This window comes from Fomitopsis serialis (genome assembly GCF_022376445.1).
Source record: "Fomitopsis serialis strain Sig1Antser10 chromosome Unknown B0H18scaffold_1, whole genome shotgun sequence".
Taxonomy (NCBI): Eukaryota; Fungi; Basidiomycota; class Agaricomycetes; order Polyporales; family Fomitopsidaceae; genus Fomitopsis; species Fomitopsis serialis.
In genome coordinates this window covers 1,597,837-1,616,486 of record NW_025954961.1, presented here as the reverse complement: position 1 = coordinate 1,616,486, position 18,650 = coordinate 1,597,837, and the positions used below count along the sequence as shown (strand labels likewise).

Genomic DNA, 18,650 nt, shown 5'->3' with positions numbered 1-18,650 from the left:
TGCTGCCAGGCAATATTGCTTATGAATTGCACAAGTCATACAGGTGTTACAGCGATGGACGAATCGACGAGCAAGCAGGCAAGAAAACAAACACAAAGCGATTCAGGGCGTACGACAGCATAACGAGCGAGGATCAGATAACAGCGAAGACAGTATTTGTACAACCTGGAGGCAGGTGAGCCGCATATACCTGTCAAGGGTCAGTTACAGGTGTTTGAAAGAGGTGTCGCTTCGGCTCGCTATGATAGACCCAGAGGTAACTCACATGAAGGGAAGGGAATGCCGACGTAGAGTGCAACATTCCGGATGGTTCACGAGCAAGATTTGTCATCGACATCCCACATGCCGACCATCCCAGAGAATAAACCCTGTATCCGAATAAGTCTCGTGGCAGTAATGCATTAGGGACAGTACGTACTCTATCCTCGCAATGCACTGGGCTGTTGAAGTGCTGACTGCGGATATCGATAGGGGTGGTTGTGCACATGGCCATCCCCGTAGATCGAATTCCAGTGGAAGACCCCATAGACGTGCTTCGAAGCGCTGTAGCAGCATAGAAGGGACATCTGTGAGTTCCATGACTACCTAGAGCTGTGACAGGAATCACTCACATGCTTTCCAGAGCCCTGGCCAGTACAACCCTACAAGACCGCTGTTTAGTACTATGGCTACTCGAACTGATTCTGCTGAAGGACGCACCTTATCGACGAGATCGCCCCAGTACGTTTTACACGATGCTTGACCTCGATCAATGGACCAACGGCTTACAAGAGAATCCCCATCCTGTCGATGGATCATAGTCATCAGCAGTCATCTGCGTGAGATCGAAGCGACTCACCATTTTGCATTCTTGGGGTGTACCGAAAACGGCGCCATTGACGGCGATTGGCAGTTCACAAGCCTTCTCCGCATCAAATGTGATGCGTGCTGTGTATTCGCGCGTACCGTGGGCGACGCATTCATGGCTCTCGACATGAGTCCAGGACAAGCCCAACGCGTTGCCTTCACTCAGACGGAAGCGGTGTGCGTCTTCTTCCATGTATTGTTGCGTCTCTCTTGTTCTTGTGCCCAATGCTCGCGCTCCAGCTCCCAAGTTTTCTGCTCGGCTCCCATCCCTCCTTCTCATGTGCCCAGAACTTCTTGACGCGTTCGTAGTCCTGCTTTGCCCCGCGCCAATCCTCGGTAGCTTCTTCATACAGCTGCCTCTGTCGGTCCCAGCTCTCCTGATCGACACGATAATCCCTTCGAGCCACCAACCATTCATCCCTCTCGCGTTCAAACGCGAGGCGATCCTCTGCCCACTTGTCATAATCCTGCATTTGCTTATGCGCGGTGAGCTCGAGGCCCCACTCTTGCTTCAACTCGTCCAACTCGGCACGCGTGGGAGGATACTCTGCAAGGCGATGGTTCAATGCCACCACGCGATAAGTCTGGATGCTGGCCACAATCCCCGCGCTGCAAGTCGCTGCAATCACAATCCAGACCCAGATCGGGATGGTCTTGATCTTATGCAAGAGCGGCTGGGGCTTCGGAGGTGGCGATCCAGGTTGAGAACCATATGCAGGAAAATCAGAGTTCAATATCAATGGTGATGTCTCCTGATGACCGCTATGAAGTAAGTGGTGTGAGCTCTGAGGCTCCGATATGTATACACTGAACTAGAGATCTCAGAGACGCACATATCATGTCCCGGATAATTCGGATTGCTATGACCAGCTGTAAATGGCTGATAGCCCCGCCGGCTAGTTCATTGGTAGTGAATGAGGGGACCTTTCGAGTCATCGAAGTAGTCAGGACTCACACGGGGGATACGTCGCGTGAGGTATATGGAGGAAGCGGCGGGCTACCCAGAGATCGTGGCATATTGTCCTATGCAAGTAGTAGTACTTACAGCCTGAGTCCGCCGCGTACGATGGGTTAGTATCGGTGTCACCACGTGTAGAGACTACATCGCTGGACGTACTGCACCGTTGAAGACTGCGATTGACGGGCTCGCAGTGGCCTGGATGGCGGTAAGGAGATACGAACTAAGGTTCAAGGTAGGTTCCGAATATATAGCAGCCACCGCCGCTGAGTGCGAACCGCGAACCATAATCTTGATCTGGCAAGTCGAGCGGTGTAGATAGGTTCACGCGAGACCTGCCCTCCGATAGCACGAAGGAACATCCGCGCGATATATACTGACAGTAGACTCAGACTGTGCGTCCCGACTGCAGCTATCACTTTCAGAGTCGCTCAGGATGTCGTTCAGCAAGCTAGGCAGTGGTCTCCGTGCATTCGCCCCGGCGTCCCGATGCTGGCAGTCTCGGGCGCTTGCTACTCTCGCGGAGGTCAGTTCCTTGCACCCACCAACACTCTGGATATGAAGGGAAACCTACACGTATAACAGGACGTCAAGTCCGACACTACCTTTCGGATCCCTCTCATCGACTTCAGCAAGTTCCGCGCAGCGACTTCGCTGTCAGAGAAGAGGCGCACCGCGGATGAGATTGTGAGCGGCTTCAAGGAGGTCGGCTTCATTTACCTGGACAAGCATGGAATCCCGGACAGCACAGTCAAGCATACGTTCCAGAAGGTGTGTTACCGCTCGTTGTTTCGCTGCGCTGTACTTACTCCGAGTATGTATCGCTCTAGAGCGCTGAGTTTTTCAAACTCCCTGCAGAAATGAAAGTGAGTGCTTATCCGCTTCTTTTCCCTCTGCAGCAATCCTCAGAGCCACTTTAGGACAAGCTTGCTTGGGAGGACCCACGCGCCAACCGTGGATACGTCAAGATCGGCCGCGAGCGCGTCACACAGTCCGCTGACGCAAATGAGATCGCCGAGCTCCGCGCCAAAGCCCCCGACTTCAAGGAGACGATGGAAATTGGCCGCGACTGGGATAAGACATGGAAGAATCGCTGGCCGGAGGAACGCGCCGCTCCCGACTTCCGCGAGACCATGCTGCATTTCTTCCAGACTTGCCACGACTTGCACTCCCTCGTCATGCGCGCGATTGCGATCGGTCTCGACTTGGAAGAGACGTTCTTCGATGACAAGATCCACGAGCAGTATCATAATCTCCGACTGCTGAGCTACCCGCCTATCAGGAGGCATCTACTTGAGCAGGACGGGCAGGCACGCGCTGGTGCCCATTCTGGCACGTCGCCAGAAATATGTGTACTTTTGGACAGGACTAACTGCAGTGACTAGACTATGGCACCCTGACACTTCTCTTCCAAGACTCGGTATGTTTTTCGCGAATACGCATGAACGCCTCTCATTTGTCACGTCTTTTGCTCAGGTTGGCGGCTTGGAGGTACAGAATCCGCATACCAAGCAATACCAGCCCGCGACACCTATCGTACGTCCCAACGCCGATGCACATACCAAATCTGCACAGCTCACCCACGCACACAGCCCGGCACCATCGTCATCAACGCCGGTGACCTTCTCGCGCGCTGGAGCAACGACGTCCTCCGCTCGACGCTCCACCGCGTCGTCGCGCCGCCTGCCAAAAAGATCAGCGAGACCGAGTCCATCACGCCCGCCCGGCAGTCCATCGCCTTCTTCTGCAACCCGAACCAGGGCGCGCGCATCGAGTGCCTGCCGACGTGCACAGCGGCCGGCAAGGCGAAGTACTCGCCCGTGACGACGGAGCAGTACATCGTGCGCAGGTTGTCGGAGACGTATACTTGAGTTGAGGGCGGGGCCGAGGTGTAGTGATGCTTGCTTGTGTATGCCAGTGGGAATGCTGTATCTGTACGGGTTGTTCTTTCTTAGGAGATCATTGTGGGTTTGCGAATGTGACGCCGATGGCAACTTATTCAGCGAGGTCACTCCGAAGGTCGAACCACAGGGACTAGAGAGGTCTGCGATGGCAAGCCACTCTGCTGTTGAAGGTTGTGATGCGCTCCTCGAAGCGAAAGTGAGACTCGCTGCAGATATCCAAATATCTCGCCATCCTGCCGAGGGACGTGAATCGGGGTGAGCCGCCCTCGTCGGGGACGTCGGCAAGAGACCGCGTCTTCGTGGACATGAAACCTCTTCCCTTCGTGGGCTCGCGAAAGGAGGCGTGAAGGGTGCCAAGTGCCTTGGTCCCATTCACAAGTGTCAACATGTGGTCAACTGGCGTACTCAGCGGTGGCAATGAAGGTGGAACACGACGGTCTACATAGGTGCCATTCATTGAATGCCATGCTCTCGGACAAGGTGCTAGGAGTTCAGGCTACACACAGTCGATTCAGCCTCATGTTCCGAAATGAAGGCCAGCACCGCTCCAGAGTGATCGTGAGCACGAACTCATGGCAAGGCTGACGCACAAGGCAGTCCATTCCTTCAGCCGGCCGGATAGGCAGTGACAGACTGGGTACGTGGGCATGCAGGGCGGTGCATCATGCACGATCACAACGTCGAGCCAGATGACACTGGACAGAAACATCCAGTCAGCCGAGGCGGCCGCCTGTACTACTGTGTATTGAGGAGACAAAGCAGAAGCGATGGATGTAGCCTACCGCTCGATTACATTACGATAAAGACGACGAGACTGGTCAAGGGTAGCCATAGCTAAAGAAGTACAGATCGACAACAATGCACGACAGCGTGAGTCTGTGATAGATTGTCTCGAGGTTCCATTCGCCCGGGTGAGGGTATGCTTTCTAGGTCTTCTTTCTGAACAACGCCAGGGAGTGCTGGCCTCCGCACGACGCCGTCACAGCAGCCCACGCGCCGCCCTCCTTGCGCACGACCACGGTGGGTGTGCGCGCCTGCTCCTCCCCGCTGACACCGAGCTCGCCTGATGGGCCGTTGCCCCACGCATACAGGGCACCGCCCCGAGAGACCGCCAGGTTGTTGTGCACCCCGACAGAGATGTGGACGATTGGGTCGTTCGCATCCGAGAAAGTGATCTTTGCGGGTTCCGCGAGCATGTCTGGGAAGGGACGATCCTTGAACGCCTCGTCCTCATCGGCGAGCCCAAGCTGGCCGCCTTCCGAGCGTCCGCAGGAGTACACTCGGCCGTCAGACGTGAGAAACAGCGTGTGGTGCTCTCCGCCAACGATCTGCACAACAGTTGCTTCGCCGCCGAGCTCTCTTTTGTCCAGTCCGATTACTTCTTTCGGCGACTGAACTTCACCGTCGGCAGAAACACTCGTGAAGCCTGTCCCGGTCTGGCCCATGCTGTTGAGCCCCCAGGCCCAAACAGTTCCATGTTCGTCCACGGCGTATGAAGAATAGCTTCCGGCGCCGACGACGACGGCCTTGTTATTACGTGAACCGAGTACGATCTTCTCCGGCACGGTTCCATGTATCTTGCGGCGCTCGAGGACTCTTCGCCCAAGCTGGCCCTGCTCGCCGGCGCCCAGGGTATAGACGTTGCCGTGAGTCGTGAGTACAATCAAGTGATTGTTCCCCGCAACGACAGAGGAGAACTTCTCGATGTTGCCGGGGCGCGACTTCAGACTCAGAATAGACGCTGGCAAAAATTGATGCTGAGGCCGCTTGAGAAGCCGAGGACACCTTCGTTGCCCTGAGCGTCCCGTAAGCACCCAGTATTGGACCAATGAATGCCAATATACGTACTCTGAATGATCCCCAAACACGCAAATCGCCCTCAGAGCTAATAGCTGCTGAGATGGTGTCACCGGCCGTTATGCGGACAGCACGGAAGTTTTCGTCGACAGGGATTGCAATGGATACGGCACGGCTGTGAGCTCGTCGACATCAGGAACTCGCCTTCTTCTCCGGTGAGGCACATCGACCGTTATACGGCCGAGGGCGGCGTCATCGTTAACACCACACGACCAGACCTACATAGCCGCTCAGCACCGAACATGGGAGCGACGTTTACAATCGACAACTCACCGTGCCCTTCTCGTCCAAAACAACGAGTGCAGGCCACCTGCCGCTACAGCCTCAAGGCTGGCCCCGTGCCACCAAATATGCCCTCTTCGATGTTCCTTTCCACCCACTTATTCCGCGTGGGCTTGTCGTACTCGCCCAGAAAGTCGGCGCCCATTCCGAACTGGCCGAAGTTGCCCGTACCCCATACGAACAGCAACGGCGCTGGACGTAGATGTTCCAAAGGAGTTGGCAGAGCATTGCAATACGGGGTTTCTTGGGTGTGTGCGGGTGTTGTCCTCCTCTGAGAGGGTTTCCTCGTGGCAGGTGCCTTCTTCATTGGGGAGCTGGTTCGTCCTCAGCGGCGTGGTCCACGCCGTTGACTCCGTTCTCAACGATTCTGGGGGCAGCACGACTTCGCTTTGCCGGAGGAGGGGGAGAATTCTCGGGGGATACGGCTCGTTTGGTGGTTGCGGACCGCCCACGGGTGGTGCTCTTCGGCGCGGCTTTCTCAGCAGCCTTTGCAGGTTTCGCGGCGGTTTTGGTCGTAGGCTTCGTCGGCTTCGAAGCGGGTTTCGCAGCAGGCTTTGCCGCCGGCTTCGCAGTGGGCTCCTCTGCAGGTTTTGCTGAAGCCGCTCGGGTCGATCGCCTCGGAGGCATGTACAGAGATGAGATGGAGAGATCAAGTAAGCAACCTCGATGAAGAGATACCTCGTAAGAATTGCCTCTGATGGGCTCGTATGAGCACTAGGCCGGCGATCAGAGCAGTAAGGGGGGCTCTCGAGGTGAAGGTGGAGAGCAAGGTAGATGAACACCAGCCGTGCGTATGGCCGAGCAAGAGCCTTGAGCCCGCGCCACAGTCGACAAATCGCGTGACGTGTGTCACGTGACTAGTACCTCACTGTGACGCGACGCGTCTCTTTAGGCGCGTCGTTCACGGGGTCGCGTACTTGACCTCGACACGCTCAGGCTCCAAGATGTTGTTACAAACTGACTCTGTGGAACTTCTAGGAGGCCATACACTGACTCTCAGAGGGACCTTAGGGCAGAAATTCAGCGTTGAGCCTCGGTTAGCCAGCCAGCAGTTCTCAGCCGGGCGGCGGATGCATGCATCGATGAGGCGTAATATTGCACGAGCTTCGCCAACCCCTGGATTCGATTGATCTGGACTGAAGACCGAATCGTACGTAAGACGACATGGCGATGAGCTCAAGGGCTATTCAATATCGTCAGGTTCGATCTGAGGTACAGTATCGTGCCCGATTCTGCAGCCTGAGGCGCAAGAGGTGTATCCCAAGCTACCGCACTATTAGCTGACCTTAATATGACGTGAACCATACCTCTCGTCTTCTACCAAAACGCGTCGAGGGCAAGCTCGAGAGTATCGTCAAAGATTGCTAGTTTGGCCCCGTACTTCTCCGAAAACGCACTTGATCAACCGGACTTGCTGACCCCAGGGCAGACTTGTGCCACTTTCGTCTGCCTTGGATGATCTGTAAGCACTCTGCGGAACGACGGCTACGTATGCATTACTACTTTTGTGAAGGCAACAAACAACACGTATCATCACAAGACTGACGGTTTCTAGCGAAGATCTGGCATTCTGTCATTGCAATGGCATAAGATGCTCTTCCGGATCGAGTCTTTGCTAAAGTCATCGTTAACACTGAGTTTGATAGAACCGAAGTGATATACAATCTCAGACCGTCAATTTGGTCATTCCCAGCTTTAGTTCCTGCACAAAATGAGTCAGTCACTTGAAATGCGAATGAAGCCATCGGTACCTTCAGTATGGACCCCTTCCACGAGCGGCGTCAGTGATTGAATATATGGGGCGTACTAGTTGAGCTCGTTTATACCAGTAGACTCCCATGCAGCGTCAGCTAGAGCTATCAGAGAGTCCCGATCCATGAGGAAACACAGCAGATTAGTTCAACGGAACTAACTTGCACCCAGCTCATCACGGCATCCTGACAAACCCCACCTCCACGGGGGAGCACTGGGGAGCACTGCAGCGGATAGACCGGAGGGTCGCCGACACCCGTAATGGTCATCGAAGGTGGCTAACCACCAGCGACGAGCAATACGACATGCCTTCCTCCTGCGACATATACAGTATGCGAACAGCAGGCATGCGTGGTTCTGAACTCACCTAGCGTCGTCATGCTCTGTATTCTCGACAGGAGGGCAGGTGGTGATCTTCTAACACTGCTACACTTCGTTGTGTACATTCGTTTGATATGCTACAAGAAATTTACGATTCCATATTCCACACAGCCATAGCACTCCAAGTATCCACGTTTCAGCCTTTGCCTTCCTACTTCCAGTGAGTCTACTTCGCAAGCACGATGCACGTACGCGACGGGATATATACCTGCTCCGAGGCCCCAAGCGATCAACACAGTAAACCACCACAAGGCAGAGAACACACCTGCAGCCAATTCTTGCGTCCGTTCCACTCCATCGGAGTCGTGATATACTCTCCCCCAAGTAGCACATTCGCAAAGCCTCCAAACCGCTTCTCATCGCTGCTCAGAACACGCTATACTTCCCGGCTCCTCACACCACGCGGTAGTCCGTGAAGCTGTTCGTCGGGTGGAAGTTGAACACGAACAGGAGCCCCGCGCGCTCAAACGACCACCTTGTCCACCTCGTGCTTGAGGGAGACGTACGCGGGTTCCGCAGCGAGCCACCCGTACCGCTCCTCGGTTGGTTCATCGCCTTGTCGAACTCGTTGAGGTATTTGTAGCGCAGGAGGGGGTCGTCGACTATATTCCATTGGCGGCGGGCGTAGTGGAAGGAGTTGCCGTTACCCTCGCGCGGGAAGTCCAGCCACTGTCAAAATTGTGAATTGTGGGATGCGTGAGAGGTCATGGACGTACCTCAGGGTGACCGAACTCATTGCCCTCGAAGTTGAGGTATCCCTCGCCACCGAGCGAGTGAACGAGTAGCCTGATCCTATGTCAGCGATACTTCGATCGTATACTCTCAAGCTCACCTAATCATCTTGTGCAATGCGATTCCCCTCGCAATGACCGGTGTATACTCCGACATATCGCTCATATTCGTATACATCTCCTTGTCCATCAGCCAAAACGCTAGCGTCTTGTCGCCCACGAGCGCCTGGTCGTGGCTCTCCGCGTACGCGATGCTATTCTCGCGGTAGCGGCGGTTCGTGAGCGTGTGCACGATGTTGGCCATCTCCCACTCGTCGTCGCTCTTGTGCTTGAGGAGCTTGATCCACATGTCCGGGATCGCCATCGACAGCCGGTAGTCGAATCCGACGCCGCCTTTCGGGACGGGGGCACAGAGAAGCGGCATACCAGAGACGTCTTCGGCGATAGTGATACTGTTCGGGTAGAGCGTGTGCATCGCATCGTTCGCCTTCAGGACATGGTGAGTACGAGTTCGTTAGGTGCAACTAGAATCCTACCAGCATCAAGTACACGATCGCCTCCAGGTCGGCAAATTCGCCAAAGTACTCATGGTATCCACCACTGAAGCCGGTCCCGATACCATGGTGGACGTACATCATACTAGTGACACCATCGAACCTGAACCCATCGAACTGGTACTCCTCTATCCAGAAGCGGAGGTTGCTCATGAGGAACCGGAGCACCTCGTGGTGACCATAGTTGAACAGCCGACTATCCCACAGTTCGTGTCGGCCCTTACCGCCCTCGTGGAAGTACTGGTGATCACTACCGTCAAATTGGTTTAGTCCATCCAGGACGTTCTTGCACGCGTGCGAATGCACCATGTCGAGGAGTACCGTGATGCCCATGCCATGCGCGGTGTCAATTAGCTCCTTCAGCTCTTCTGGAGTGCCATACCGCGAGGAAGCAGCGAAGAAGCTGGTGACCTGGTACCCAAACGCTATGAAGCGGTCAGATGTATGCGCCAAGAACGAGGATGTGCGACACACAGGCGTAATACGCGTGCTCCAGGACGGCCATGAGCTGAATCGTGTTGTAGCCGAGGTCCCTGATCCTTGGGAGCATTTTGCGGTGAACTCTTTATATGTCCCGACGCGATACTCTGTCGTCGAAATGCCGACATGCGCCTCATAGATCCGCACGCTACGAGGTTTCGGGGGTTTTACGTTCTTGAATTTGTATCGGTCTGTCTCAGATGGATTCCAGAACCGTGCGTCATACACCGGTGAGACTGACAAGTCTTGCGTGACGCGCTTGATCCATGCTGGGAGGCGTTCAATGCGCTGGCCGGAGCCTGTAATCATGATATCTGCAAGCATGTATGTCAAGATAGCGGTGCATATGTGCAGTGTTCTTTGTGCGAACCTTGACTTTGGAGTCGTGAGGAATGGGGCAGACCCCCGGCCCCTTTGCAGGAATGGTGATCTCCCAAACGCCATACTGGTCCCTCGTCATCGGGTGAGAGTCTCTGTTCCAGTCATCTAGCATGGTAGTGCAAATGGATCAGCATTTTCCGTGACGCGATGGCTATAGCTATACGCACTGAAATCGCCGATGAAGACAGCCTCCTTCACATTCGGTGCCCACTCCCTGTACGTGACGCTCCCGTCGGGGTTCACAAGTAGACCATACTTGAGGTAGCCCTTCGTGAACGAATCATATCCGCCCTCGCTCTGCTCGATAGTGTCCTTCCACTTGCGGAAGAGGTCGTGCCTGTGGATGATCGCAGGAACATTGGGCTCGAGCCACGGGTCGACATCGAGCACAGTCTTCGCGTCGAGCTGTGCGGTGGGCATCTGGATGGGCGGCGAGGTGGGTGGGGGAAGAAGGGGACAGCGATCAGCGCGTTATGAGCATATATGGAGAGAGACTGGAGGCGCCAGTGGTGCCAGTGGACTTTGGCGGACTCTGGAGTCGACCCTCTAGAATTCATCGGGGACGCGTCTCTTGACGTCAAACCCCGTGGGGCAAGGCACTCGGTCACATGACCGCAACGCGCCCTGGAACATCTTCGGCGGCAGCTGATCTCTCAGCCACCGGCGCGCCTCCTCGCTGTCGCCCGCGCCCGTCATGTCCCTCCTCTTGTGCAACCACCACCATGCCGTCTTCCCAGCGGCCTCAGCCTCAGCCTCGAACACAGCCCCAGGCGAAGAATGCATTGCTCGCCAACGTCATCGGCAAGGCTATCTCCGTCGTCGTAGTCCTTGGCCTCTCGCTCGCCGTCTTTGCTTACCGTCGTTCTCTCGTGCCCCTGTATGGCACCGCTCCCGTTGAGCAGCATCTGAGCAAGATTGCTTGGATAGCATGTATCATTGGCACCGTTGTGCCACTCATGCCTCTGCAGTCTGCGGTGCTTACGCTAGGGATCCTGCTTTGTGCAATGCCCAACACATCGTACTGGGGCGCTGTATACACCGGACGGTTGCATGAAGCGGTTTGGGGTGTAATCCTTACTCACCTAGCAGTCATTACACCAGTGATGGCGCTTGGTGTCTGCACTGTGCGCATCTTACAAGTGAGTCTTTTTCCTCTGATTAAGATTCTATGGTGGTGTTCGGTCGTTTCGGCCCAGTCACTTATTGCCGCACACAAAAGTGTTCCGTCTGGATATTTGTCTGTCTGTAAGAGGTGGTTTCTTGATTGAACGATCGAACTGTTGTTCCTGACTGCAAGAGACAAGAGCCCGAATACGTACATAATCTATGCCATCACAATCTTCACTCGTGTCTGCCTTCGAGAGCCTATGCTCACATCGGAACATAGCACAATCCTGATGCCGAAGAAAGCGCTGTACCTCAGCAGACGATCACCCTCCCCGTCATACAGACGGCTGTCATGAGCCTTCAAGAGATATGGCCAATGCTGCCTTATATCAAAAACCTATCAAACGAAACTATCGTGAGTACGGCGAGAAAAAAATGCTTCGTAATTTGACTGAGTGTAGATGCTGCAACTTGGCACGGCTATACTTGTGGCATGGGCGGTCTATCCTTTATTACCTACATTTGCCTCGGACTCCTCCGACGCAGCGCCAGCATACGCATCACAACCAGTGCCGCCGTCACCGCCCAAAGGCAAATCTCAGCACAAAAAGAAGGGTGCTGCTACGAAGTCGTCACCGGCAGTGCCAAGTAACCCGCCCCCTCCCCCACCCATGCCAAAGAAAACGACTCCCCAGAACCTTTCGCGGCTACTCTTGCTCCCACTCCTCCCGTTCCTCACCGGAAGCATGCTCCAGCCACCCACACTAGTTGGCAAGCCGGACGCCACGCCATACGCGCACCCCACCTACCCCCTACGGATACTCTCGTCCGTGCGCTCGCAATTTTCAGGTGTTGTCGTGGTCGGCGAAGCCTTAGCCTCCAGCCCATCAGGCATGGCAGGTAGTGTCCCGCCGATGAGATACCTTCGTGCGGGGCACTCGTTGCTCGGAGGGAGCTGGATGGGTGAGGATGTGATCAAGAGAGGACCCTTGGCCATAGACCGCGAGACGGGAGAGATGTTGGGAGACTCGGTATACAATGCATTCGTCCTGCAGGAGGCGGTCCGACTCGTCAAACGGCCGGGACGAGATGTGAACGAGCGGGAAAATGCGCTAGTGATGTGCGCCATTCCATGAGGGCGTCTCACGGCACGGGCTGACATTTTGCACAACCGCAGTGGCTTGGGTGTGGGAACGTCGGCGTCCGCTATGATGCGCCATAACGTCTCGACGACGTTGGTCGAGGTTGACGAAGCGGTATACGAAAGCGCACGGAGATACTTCGCCCTGCCTGAACCCGAGCCCGGCAAGCTCGTCCTGAAAGATGCGAGGAGATGGCTACGGGAACGAGCACACGACGTCGAGAAAGAGACCGACACAGGTGATACAAGACAGGGAGAACACACGGAGTTGTATGACTACGTGATCCACGACGTCTTCTCTGGCGGGAGCTTGCCCGCGTTGCTGTTCACGAGGGAGTTCTGGAACAGCACGAGGAAGGTGATGAAGCGTGACGGGGTAATCGGGGTGGTACGTGGAACATGGACATCGTCATGGTGCCTGTGATGCTGAGATTGCTGGAACAGAACTTTGCGGGCGAGCTCGAGTCACCGTCGTCTCGCGCGATCGTTGTCACACTTGAGTCCATGTTTGGACACTGCCGTGCGTTCTGCGACGAGATGGATCCCTATGAACAGCCTCAGCCATATCACAACTGGGTATGTCTCATTCCTCGATCTCTTCCTCCGCGTCTGAACACTGAATGTGCACCCCATTTAGCTTTTGGTCTGCTCCAAATCCCCTAACACCCCGCTAACTTTCCGCGCCCCAACCTCAGCCGACTTCCTCGGCTCCCCGCAGCGCGCGAACGTCCTCTCCACTCTATCTAGGCGGGAGGTCGACCTGCAACATGTGCGCGACGCCATTGCCACGCTTGACGAGAAGAAGCGCGAGGAGTACCTCCTGATGGATGCGAAGATTGCAGGGACGATAAGCAAATGGCAAGAGAAGGACGCATTGGGCCATTGGCGAATCATGCGCAATGTATTGCCAGATATCTTTTGGGAGACATATTGATGACGAGTTTGCATGAACGCGTTCGGAGAGTTGGGTTGGTCCGGCCATGTGATGGGCATGCGCGGGGGACCTGAAGACCCGTATACGGTGTTCAGTGCGTGGTTGGCAATCATTCTATTCTGGTGGAGGTGATGCGTGATGGCAGGTATAAGAGATCGTCGACGCCTCAAGGTCACAGTGGATGGAGAAGCTTGGATCTGTACGTACAAGACGAGCGAATCAACGCACGCATGTTACCCTCCAGAAGCCGCAGTATGCCCGCTCTCCTCCCGTGCTGCATATGGTGGGGCCTACTACCGGCTGCGCATTTGGATGCTTGACGAACTCTCATGCGGCTATTGGCGATCGCCCATCTATTCTCCTACTTTACGGGATGCTGCATGTCTAGCGATATGATACAAGTTCTGAGGGCGGTCGGTAGTCCTGGGCGTATATAAGGACGGTCGTCGCGCCATCTCTCTCCTCAGTCGCTACACCGACATCGCAATCACTGCAAATCAAGTACACAATGTCTGTGAGTACCTGATATGGCAGCTGTTGTTGTACGACGCAGAGCGAGGACTGACGGGTCTTGGGAAATTAGGACAAGGCTACTTGCGCAAACGTTCAGGCCAACGGCGGCTCCTGCACCTACCCCGCATGCGGCTGCGCCGAGCCCCCGAAGAGCAAGTAAACGCTCTCGTCATCATCTCTCCGCAATGTATCTCCACAGGTGAGCTTCATCTACAACTGCGAGTGTACGTATCAGGTTGTCTGATGGATGCTACTTACGTTCAGCGTCTTGATAGTGTGATGATGACGTCGGCTTCGTTCGGGATGGAACGCGTCTCGCATTGTCATTGACAGCTGCTAGCCTGTATCTGTACCATGGTCGAGTCTGATATATGCCTATGCACTGCGTCTCTGTAAACTCAATCTGTTCAGCTGGAACTAACCGCGTATCATCGGCGCCGGCGGACACGAACCACCATTGAGTCTTTTGTCGTCTCAGTGATCGATTTTGGGCTGTGTAGTTCTTGACTCATTACTCAGGTACCAATCTATTCGGGTTGCCAGTGCCGCTGTCACTGACCCTGAGCTATCGCTTTCCAGACGACGTCACACTGTGCAAAATGACCTCAGGATTGCAGTGTTGTTTATAGCTGTCAGGCACTGTATTAACAACCAAATAACAGTGCACTGGCACATGGAGGCTGTATATATAGCAGACCTGCGCTGACTTCAGGTAACGTACCTTGTAGCTGTCATAGCTCTTGTATTTGCTACCGTTCGTTGCCCTATCGTTGAAGCTATGTCAGACGTCGAAGGTGAGAGTACACGCATACATCTCTGCAGAAGCTTGGAGAGCCTACGCTGATATATATCCAGGTAGCTGCGCGTGTGGTGCCATCACGCTTCGTGTAGTAGATGGGTTCGGCGAGAATGCAAAGGCTGTCATATGCCATTGTACAGACTGCCAGAAGGCTGCCGGAAGCCGTGCGTACCTCTCCGCCTCTTCACCAGTATAATATCACGAGCCACGATGACAGTGTGCAGCTACTGGGCGCCGGTGCTCATAGAGAAACTGAAAATTGTGAAGGGACAACCGAAGACGTACCGAAGTCCAGAAGGGCGAAGTATGTCGGGGAAACCAGTGCAGCGCATTTTTTGCGGTGACTGTGGGACGCCATTGTATGCCTACCCCGAGGGCAGCGTGTCAGGGAAATTCTGTGTGCTGTTGGCGTTGTTCGATAACAACCTGGAGCTAGGCGTAGAAATATTCTGGAGGAGTGCGAAAGGTGAGATTCCACCATTTGACAGACATACCGTACAAGACGCTTGATCGCTCTTTCCAGCATGGGAGAAGCCGCTCGTACCATCTGAGTGCTTACACCAGCGCTCGCCTTTCTCGTACGCATAGAGTGTGTAGGGGGTTGTGATTTAGGAGCTTTTGGAAGAGGACTGCAAGCTATATTAGGTGTCAATGTATCCGCAGAAGCCGTTTGCGAGGCCCAGGCTGGGCTCAGTCTGGGACTCGCTACTCACTGGTGAAGGTCAATGTGTAATTATATTTCTTGTGATACTAGCAGAAGTCCATTCTCCGCCACGGTAGTATGTGCGCTCGTGTGCATGTCCAACTGTACTGTATGCTACCAAATAGGAGTTTGCGAAAACCTATTACTCGGATGTACTGTGTGCTGACCCAAAAGGCCACTCACTGGCAGCAACCTTCCTAGGCTGGGAGTCGGCGTCGTGCCCCCTTCCATGATCTGCGAAAGATGGTCTATCAGTAAGTATCACTCGCCTAGCATGTTTGACCACTGGACCCTGCCCGGGCTTTCGACATCATTGTCGGGGCAGACACGCCGCCATCTGTGGCCTCGTCAAGTAGGAGCATGCTTCCCGGGCTCGCGAGGCGTGGTACTTACACATCTCCGAGTCCATGGACGGCGACACGATCCTCAAGGGAGCTATGTACGTACGGGAAAGTCCAAATCGAATCGACGGAATCCGAGTCGAAGTGTTCTGGCATCAGCGCTCAGCTGCGCCTGATGGGCTTCCCTGCATGAGGTCGGCGACGACATGTCGTGGAACAGAAAACGAAGTCCGCCACATGACGGGGAACCCGCTCACTGTCCGGCCGCTCTCCTTGGTCCAACACATAGTATACATTACCACACCGCCATGTCGCGTTGTGCATAGGCAGCGATCCGACCCCGTGACCACGTCAAGTGACACGCTGTACACTGTAGTCTGATCTGTACGATGATCCTCGGAGTCGATACATATGCGCATACACTGCGGCGTCTCTGTAAACCCTCTCTGCTCAGCCTGGGACCGCTGGAATTAATCTCGTACCATAGGCTCGGCGAACACGGACCACCATTGGGTCTTCTGTGGTCTCAGTGATTGATCTTGGGCTGGTTCTTTACTAAACTATCCGGGCGGCGTCCGATATGGCCGTCAGACACTGTAGGAGCTAGGAGCAACCAAACAGTGGCGCACAAGGAAGCTTTATATGACAGACTTGCGTTGATTTCACGTACCTGGTGGCTGTCGCTCTTGTACTCTGCTATCACTCGTTGCCCTACCGTCAAAAGTTATGCCAGACGTCGAAGGTGAGAACACACATATGCATCCCTAGAGAAGCATGGAGAGATATCCTGAGATGTATACTCAGGTAGCTGCGCTTGTGGTTCATCACGCTTCGTGTAGTAGATGGGTTCGGCGAGAACGCAAAGGCGGCCATATGTCATTGTACAGACTGCCAGAAGGCTGCCGGAAGCCGTGCGTACCTCTATACCTCTTCGCCTGGTAGCATTCTAACTCCACGAGCTTCGATGCAACAGTGTACGGTTACTGGCGCCAGTGCTCATGGAGAAACTGCAGATTGTTAAGGGACAACCGAAGACGTACCGAGGTGCAGAAGGGCGAAGCATGTCGGGGAAACCAGTGCAGCGTATCTTTTGCGGTGACTGCGGGACACCGCTGTATGCCTACGCTGAGGGCGTGCCAGGAGATACTGTGTACTTGGCATTGTTCGATAACAACCTGGAGCCAGGCGTAGAGATTTCTGGAGGAGGCGAAAGGTGAGATTCCACCTTTGACAGACGTAACGTACAAGACGCTATCTCACTATTTCAGCATGGGAAAGCCGCTTGTACCATCTGAGTGCTTACACCAGCTCTCGCCTTTCTCGTAGAGACTGTAGGGAAGAAGTTGGGAGCTTGTGAAAGAGGACTCGACTACGTTGGGTATCATGTGCCGCAGAAGCTGTTTGCGAGGCCCAGGCTGCTCAGTCTTGGAGCTACTCAGTCTTTAGCCGGCTGCGCGGCATTATGCCGTAGGCATGCACGATCACCCAGGAGTGCATCGCAGATGATGCCAGCTCGTCGGATAGGGCACCGCCGTTTCGCCGCACGCTGTGCAGGCTATACTCGATCAAGTCAGCTCAGCTCACCTCGCGCATGACGCCGTGCACCTTGCGCTTGACAATCAGTCATCCAACGCAGGTTCTATTCAGAAGTTGCAAAATACGGCACTCCCTTCCTACCGATTACAGCGCCTGCAAGAAGTCGCCGACAAGCTGCATGTACTTCTCCCGTTCCTCCCAGTGCGCCATGTGCGAGCTCCGCGCAAACGTAACCCATTTAGCCTTTGCTACTGCCTGAAAGACGGGCGCAATGGCGGCATCCGAGGCGCCATCAAATGCACCGTTCGTCAGCAGGACAGGCACGGAGATTTTGTGTAGCTCTGGACGGATGTCCCAAGTCTTGATCGAGCCCGTGATAGTGAACTCCGAAGGCCCCTGCCTACAGGAACCCCATCAGGAACGGTATCGCAGTTGAACACCAAAGACACCTACATGGTGAGGTATACGCTAGGATCTTCGTCCATCTCAGCGAAACACTTCTGCACCTCTTCAGGCCAGGGATCGAGTCTCAGAGTGAACTGCTTGTTGTAATGTCCAATCGCCGCTTGATACTCGGGAGAATCGAAGGTGCCATCGCTTTCGTGCTTGACGATCGTGTCCTGAGATAGGGGTACTATCGAACCAAGAACTACATTGCTCTAAATCGAGGCTTACCTGCACATCCTGTGGAAGGGTTTTCAATAACTTTCGGGTGTTTTCCGCCCAGAGTGAGATAGCTGTCGGCCCCGATGACAGCACCAGCTTCCTCAGTCCTTTCGGCTGCCTGACCGCGATCTCCATGCCCAGCATTGCACCCCAAGAATGCCCCACAATATCGTAGGTCTCCACACCGAGGTGCTTCAGCAGATTATGGAACTCGTCCACGAACAGCTGCACGGTCCAGAATGCGGTGTCACCGTTCTTTTCGGGCAGGTGCGTCGAACGGCCACCTCCGACTTGGTCGTAGAACACGACGGGGGCGCCGCCATGTAACGGCAAAGCGAGGTCGGCGAGGGAGAGCAAGTACCCATGCGACGAGCCAGGCCCGCCGTTCAGCACGATGATAGGGGCCTTGTCCGAGGTGAGTTGGCCCAATACTTTGTAGTACGTCTGACAGGGCTTGCCTGCGCCAAGTACGTCGAGGGGCGCAAAACCTTCTGTGGTGATTGACATGACGGAATGAGGATGTGCGGGCTAGGCTACTAGGGACGATGGCGATGGAAGGGAATAGTCGATACTCCAGCGATGCCCATTGATAAAGTAGCCCCGAGATCAACAACGCGCGCTGAGTCACCGCCTGTGTGACGGTGTAAGCTTAAGGCTCGGCATCGGTAGCTTGGTGACTTGGGACTGGGTTCATCACTACAGAGGGTTGGCGACGCCATGAAACATAATCGCAGCGCACTCTGACAAGGACGGCATCACGGACCCAATTCATAAGCCAACGCGT

At 54.9% G+C, this 18,650-nt stretch overlaps 7 protein-coding genes across 7 annotated transcripts; 3 read left to right on the top strand and 4 right to left on the bottom strand.

The window, feature by feature from the left end:
• Window positions 1-18: 18 nt before the first annotated feature.
• B0H18DRAFT_968147 (uncharacterized protein) lies at window positions 19-2,039 on the bottom strand. Its single transcript, XM_048043473.1, has 9 exons — window positions 1,964-2,039; window positions 1,802-1,894; window positions 1,680-1,742; window positions 1,138-1,608; window positions 839-1,055; window positions 700-783; window positions 612-641; window positions 457-543; window positions 19-368 (listed from the first exon to the last, which is right to left on the bottom strand). The coding sequence occupies exons 2-9, from the start codon at window positions 1,861-1,863 to the stop codon at window positions 312-314; spliced, it is 1,071 nt and encodes a 356-aa protein (XP_047901461.1). The 5' UTR covers window positions 1,864-1,894; window positions 1,964-2,039; the 3' UTR covers window positions 19-311.
• A 99-nt stretch (window positions 2,040-2,138) lies between these two features.
• Window positions 2,139-3,809, top strand: B0H18DRAFT_968144 (Clavaminate synthase-like protein). Its single transcript, XM_048043472.1, has 7 exons — window positions 2,139-2,330; window positions 2,390-2,575; window positions 2,635-2,670; window positions 2,725-3,136; window positions 3,190-3,224; window positions 3,281-3,340; window positions 3,397-3,809. Exons 1-7 carry the CDS (start codon window positions 2,241-2,243, stop codon window positions 3,673-3,675), a joined length of 1,098 nt encoding a protein of 365 aa, XP_047901460.1. The 5' UTR covers window positions 2,139-2,240; the 3' UTR covers window positions 3,676-3,809.
• Window positions 3,810-4,346: 537 nt separating this feature from the next.
• Window positions 4,347-6,638, bottom strand: B0H18DRAFT_968138 (regulator of chromosome condensation 1/beta-lactamase-inhibitor protein II). The gene is made up of 6 exons (XM_048043471.1): window positions 6,526-6,638; window positions 5,911-6,472; window positions 5,839-5,875; window positions 5,557-5,680; window positions 5,492-5,503; window positions 4,347-5,465 (listed from the first exon to the last, which is right to left on the bottom strand). The coding sequence occupies exons 2-6, from the start codon at window positions 6,152-6,154 to the stop codon at window positions 4,635-4,637; spliced, it is 1,248 nt and encodes a 415-aa protein (XP_047901459.1). The 5' UTR covers window positions 6,155-6,472; window positions 6,526-6,638; the 3' UTR covers window positions 4,347-4,634.
• A 1,363-nt stretch (window positions 6,639-8,001) lies between these two features.
• Window positions 8,002-10,669, bottom strand: B0H18DRAFT_968130 (glycoside hydrolase). The gene is made up of 10 exons (XM_048043470.1): window positions 10,294-10,669; window positions 10,116-10,231; window positions 9,828-10,033; window positions 9,740-9,804; window positions 9,248-9,690; window positions 8,813-9,198; window positions 8,697-8,766; window positions 8,380-8,649; window positions 8,246-8,356; window positions 8,002-8,188 (listed from the first exon to the last, which is right to left on the bottom strand). The coding sequence occupies exons 1-10, from the start codon at window positions 10,544-10,546 to the stop codon at window positions 8,147-8,149; spliced, it is 1,962 nt and encodes a 653-aa protein (XP_047901458.1). The 5' UTR covers window positions 10,547-10,669; the 3' UTR covers window positions 8,002-8,146.
• Window positions 10,670-10,848: 179 nt separating this feature from the next.
• On the top strand, window positions 10,849-13,308 carry B0H18DRAFT_1112769 (uncharacterized protein; the record flags this gene model as incomplete). The annotated part of the gene is made up of 6 exons (XM_048032863.1): window positions 10,849-11,265; window positions 11,514-11,648; window positions 11,695-12,353; window positions 12,411-12,762; window positions 12,819-12,950; window positions 13,012-13,308. 6 exons carry the CDS (start codon window positions 10,849-10,851, stop codon window positions 13,306-13,308), a joined length of 1,992 nt encoding a protein of 663 aa, XP_047901457.1.
• A 986-nt stretch (window positions 13,309-14,294) lies between these two features.
• On the top strand, window positions 14,295-17,005 carry B0H18DRAFT_21921 (Mss4-like protein). The gene is made up of 5 exons (XM_048037173.1): window positions 14,295-14,340; window positions 14,401-14,615; window positions 14,677-14,784; window positions 14,838-15,110; window positions 16,901-17,005. Exons 2-5 carry the CDS (start codon window positions 14,600-14,602, stop codon window positions 16,957-16,959), a joined length of 456 nt encoding a protein of 151 aa, XP_047901456.1. The 5' UTR covers window positions 14,295-14,340; window positions 14,401-14,599; the 3' UTR covers window positions 16,960-17,005.
• Window positions 17,006-17,290: 285 nt separating this feature from the next.
• Window positions 17,291-18,632, bottom strand: B0H18DRAFT_21872 (proline iminopeptidase). Its single transcript, XM_048037172.1, has 3 exons — window positions 17,876-18,632; window positions 17,654-17,820; window positions 17,291-17,600 (listed from the first exon to the last, which is right to left on the bottom strand). Exons 1-3 carry the CDS (start codon window positions 18,371-18,373, stop codon window positions 17,345-17,347), a joined length of 921 nt encoding a protein of 306 aa, XP_047901455.1. The 5' UTR covers window positions 18,374-18,632; the 3' UTR covers window positions 17,291-17,344.
• Between the last annotated feature and the right edge of the window lie 18 nt (window positions 18,633-18,650).

Bases quoted from the DNA above. Each gene is read 5' to 3' on its own strand.
- B0H18DRAFT_21872 (XM_048037172.1), bottom strand. From the start codon at position 18,373: ATGTCAATCACCACAGAAGGTTTTGCGCCCCTCGACGTACTTGGCGCA. The intron at 17,821-17,875 runs GTAAGCCTCGAT...CCCCTATCTCAG, and splicing joins CCCTTCCACAGGATGTGCAG to GACACGATCGTCAAGCACGA. The intron at 17,601-17,653 runs GTAGGTGTCTTT...GGGTTCCTGTAG, and splicing joins CCTAGCGTATACCTCACCAT to GCAGGGGCCTTCGGAGTTCA.
- B0H18DRAFT_968147 (XM_048043473.1), bottom strand. From the start codon at position 1,863: ATGCCACGATCTCTGGGTAGCCCGCCGCTTCCTCCATATACCTCACGC. The intron at 1,056-1,137 runs GTTCTGGGCACA...CACAAGAACAAG, and splicing joins GACTACGAACGCGTCAAGAA to AGAGACGCAACAATACATGG. The intron at 544-611 runs GTGAGTGATTCC...ATGCTGCTACAG, and splicing joins GCCAGGGCTCTGGAAAGCAT to CGCTTCGAAGCACGTCTATG.
- B0H18DRAFT_968138 (XM_048043471.1), bottom strand. From the start codon at position 6,154: ATGAAGAAGGCACCTGCCACGAGGAAACCCTCTCAGAGGAGGACAACA. The intron at 5,876-5,910 runs GTGGCACGGGGC...CTGTAGCGGCAG, and splicing joins CATCGAAGAGGGCATATTTG to GTGGCCTGCACTCGTTGTTT. The intron at 5,681-5,838 runs GTGAGTTGTCGA...ACGAGCTCACAG, and splicing joins TTTTGGACGAGAAGGGCACG to CCGTGCCGTATCCATTGCAA.
- B0H18DRAFT_968144 (XM_048043472.1), top strand. From the start codon at position 2,241: ATGTCGTTCAGCAAGCTAGGCAGTGGTCTCCGTGCATTCGCCCCGGCG. The intron at 2,671-2,724 runs GTGAGTGCTTAT...GAGCCACTTTAG, and splicing joins AACTCCCTGCAGAAATGAAA to GACAAGCTTGCTTGGGAGGA. The intron at 3,341-3,396 runs GTACGTCCCAAC...CCACGCACACAG, and splicing joins ACCAGCCCGCGACACCTATC to CCCGGCACCATCGTCATCAA.
- B0H18DRAFT_968130 (XM_048043470.1), bottom strand. From the start codon at position 10,546: ATGCCCACCGCACAGCTCGACGCGAAGACTGTGCTCGATGTCGACCCG. The intron at 8,650-8,696 runs GTACGTCCATGA...CAATTTTGACAG, and splicing joins ATGAGTTCGGTCACCCTGAG to TGGCTGGACTTCCCGCGCGA. The intron at 8,189-8,245 runs GTGTGTTCTCTG...GCCTCGGAGCAG, and splicing joins GACGCAAGAATTGGCTGCAG to GTATATATCCCGTCGCGTAC.
- B0H18DRAFT_21921 (XM_048037173.1), top strand. The intron at 14,785-14,837 runs GTGCGTACCTCT...CCACGATGACAG, and splicing joins CCAGAAGGCTGCCGGAAGCC to TGTGCAGCTACTGGGCGCCG. The intron at 15,111-16,900 runs ATACCGTACAAG...CCTTTGACAGAC, and splicing joins GATTCCACCATTTGACAGAC to GTAACGTACAAGACGCTATC.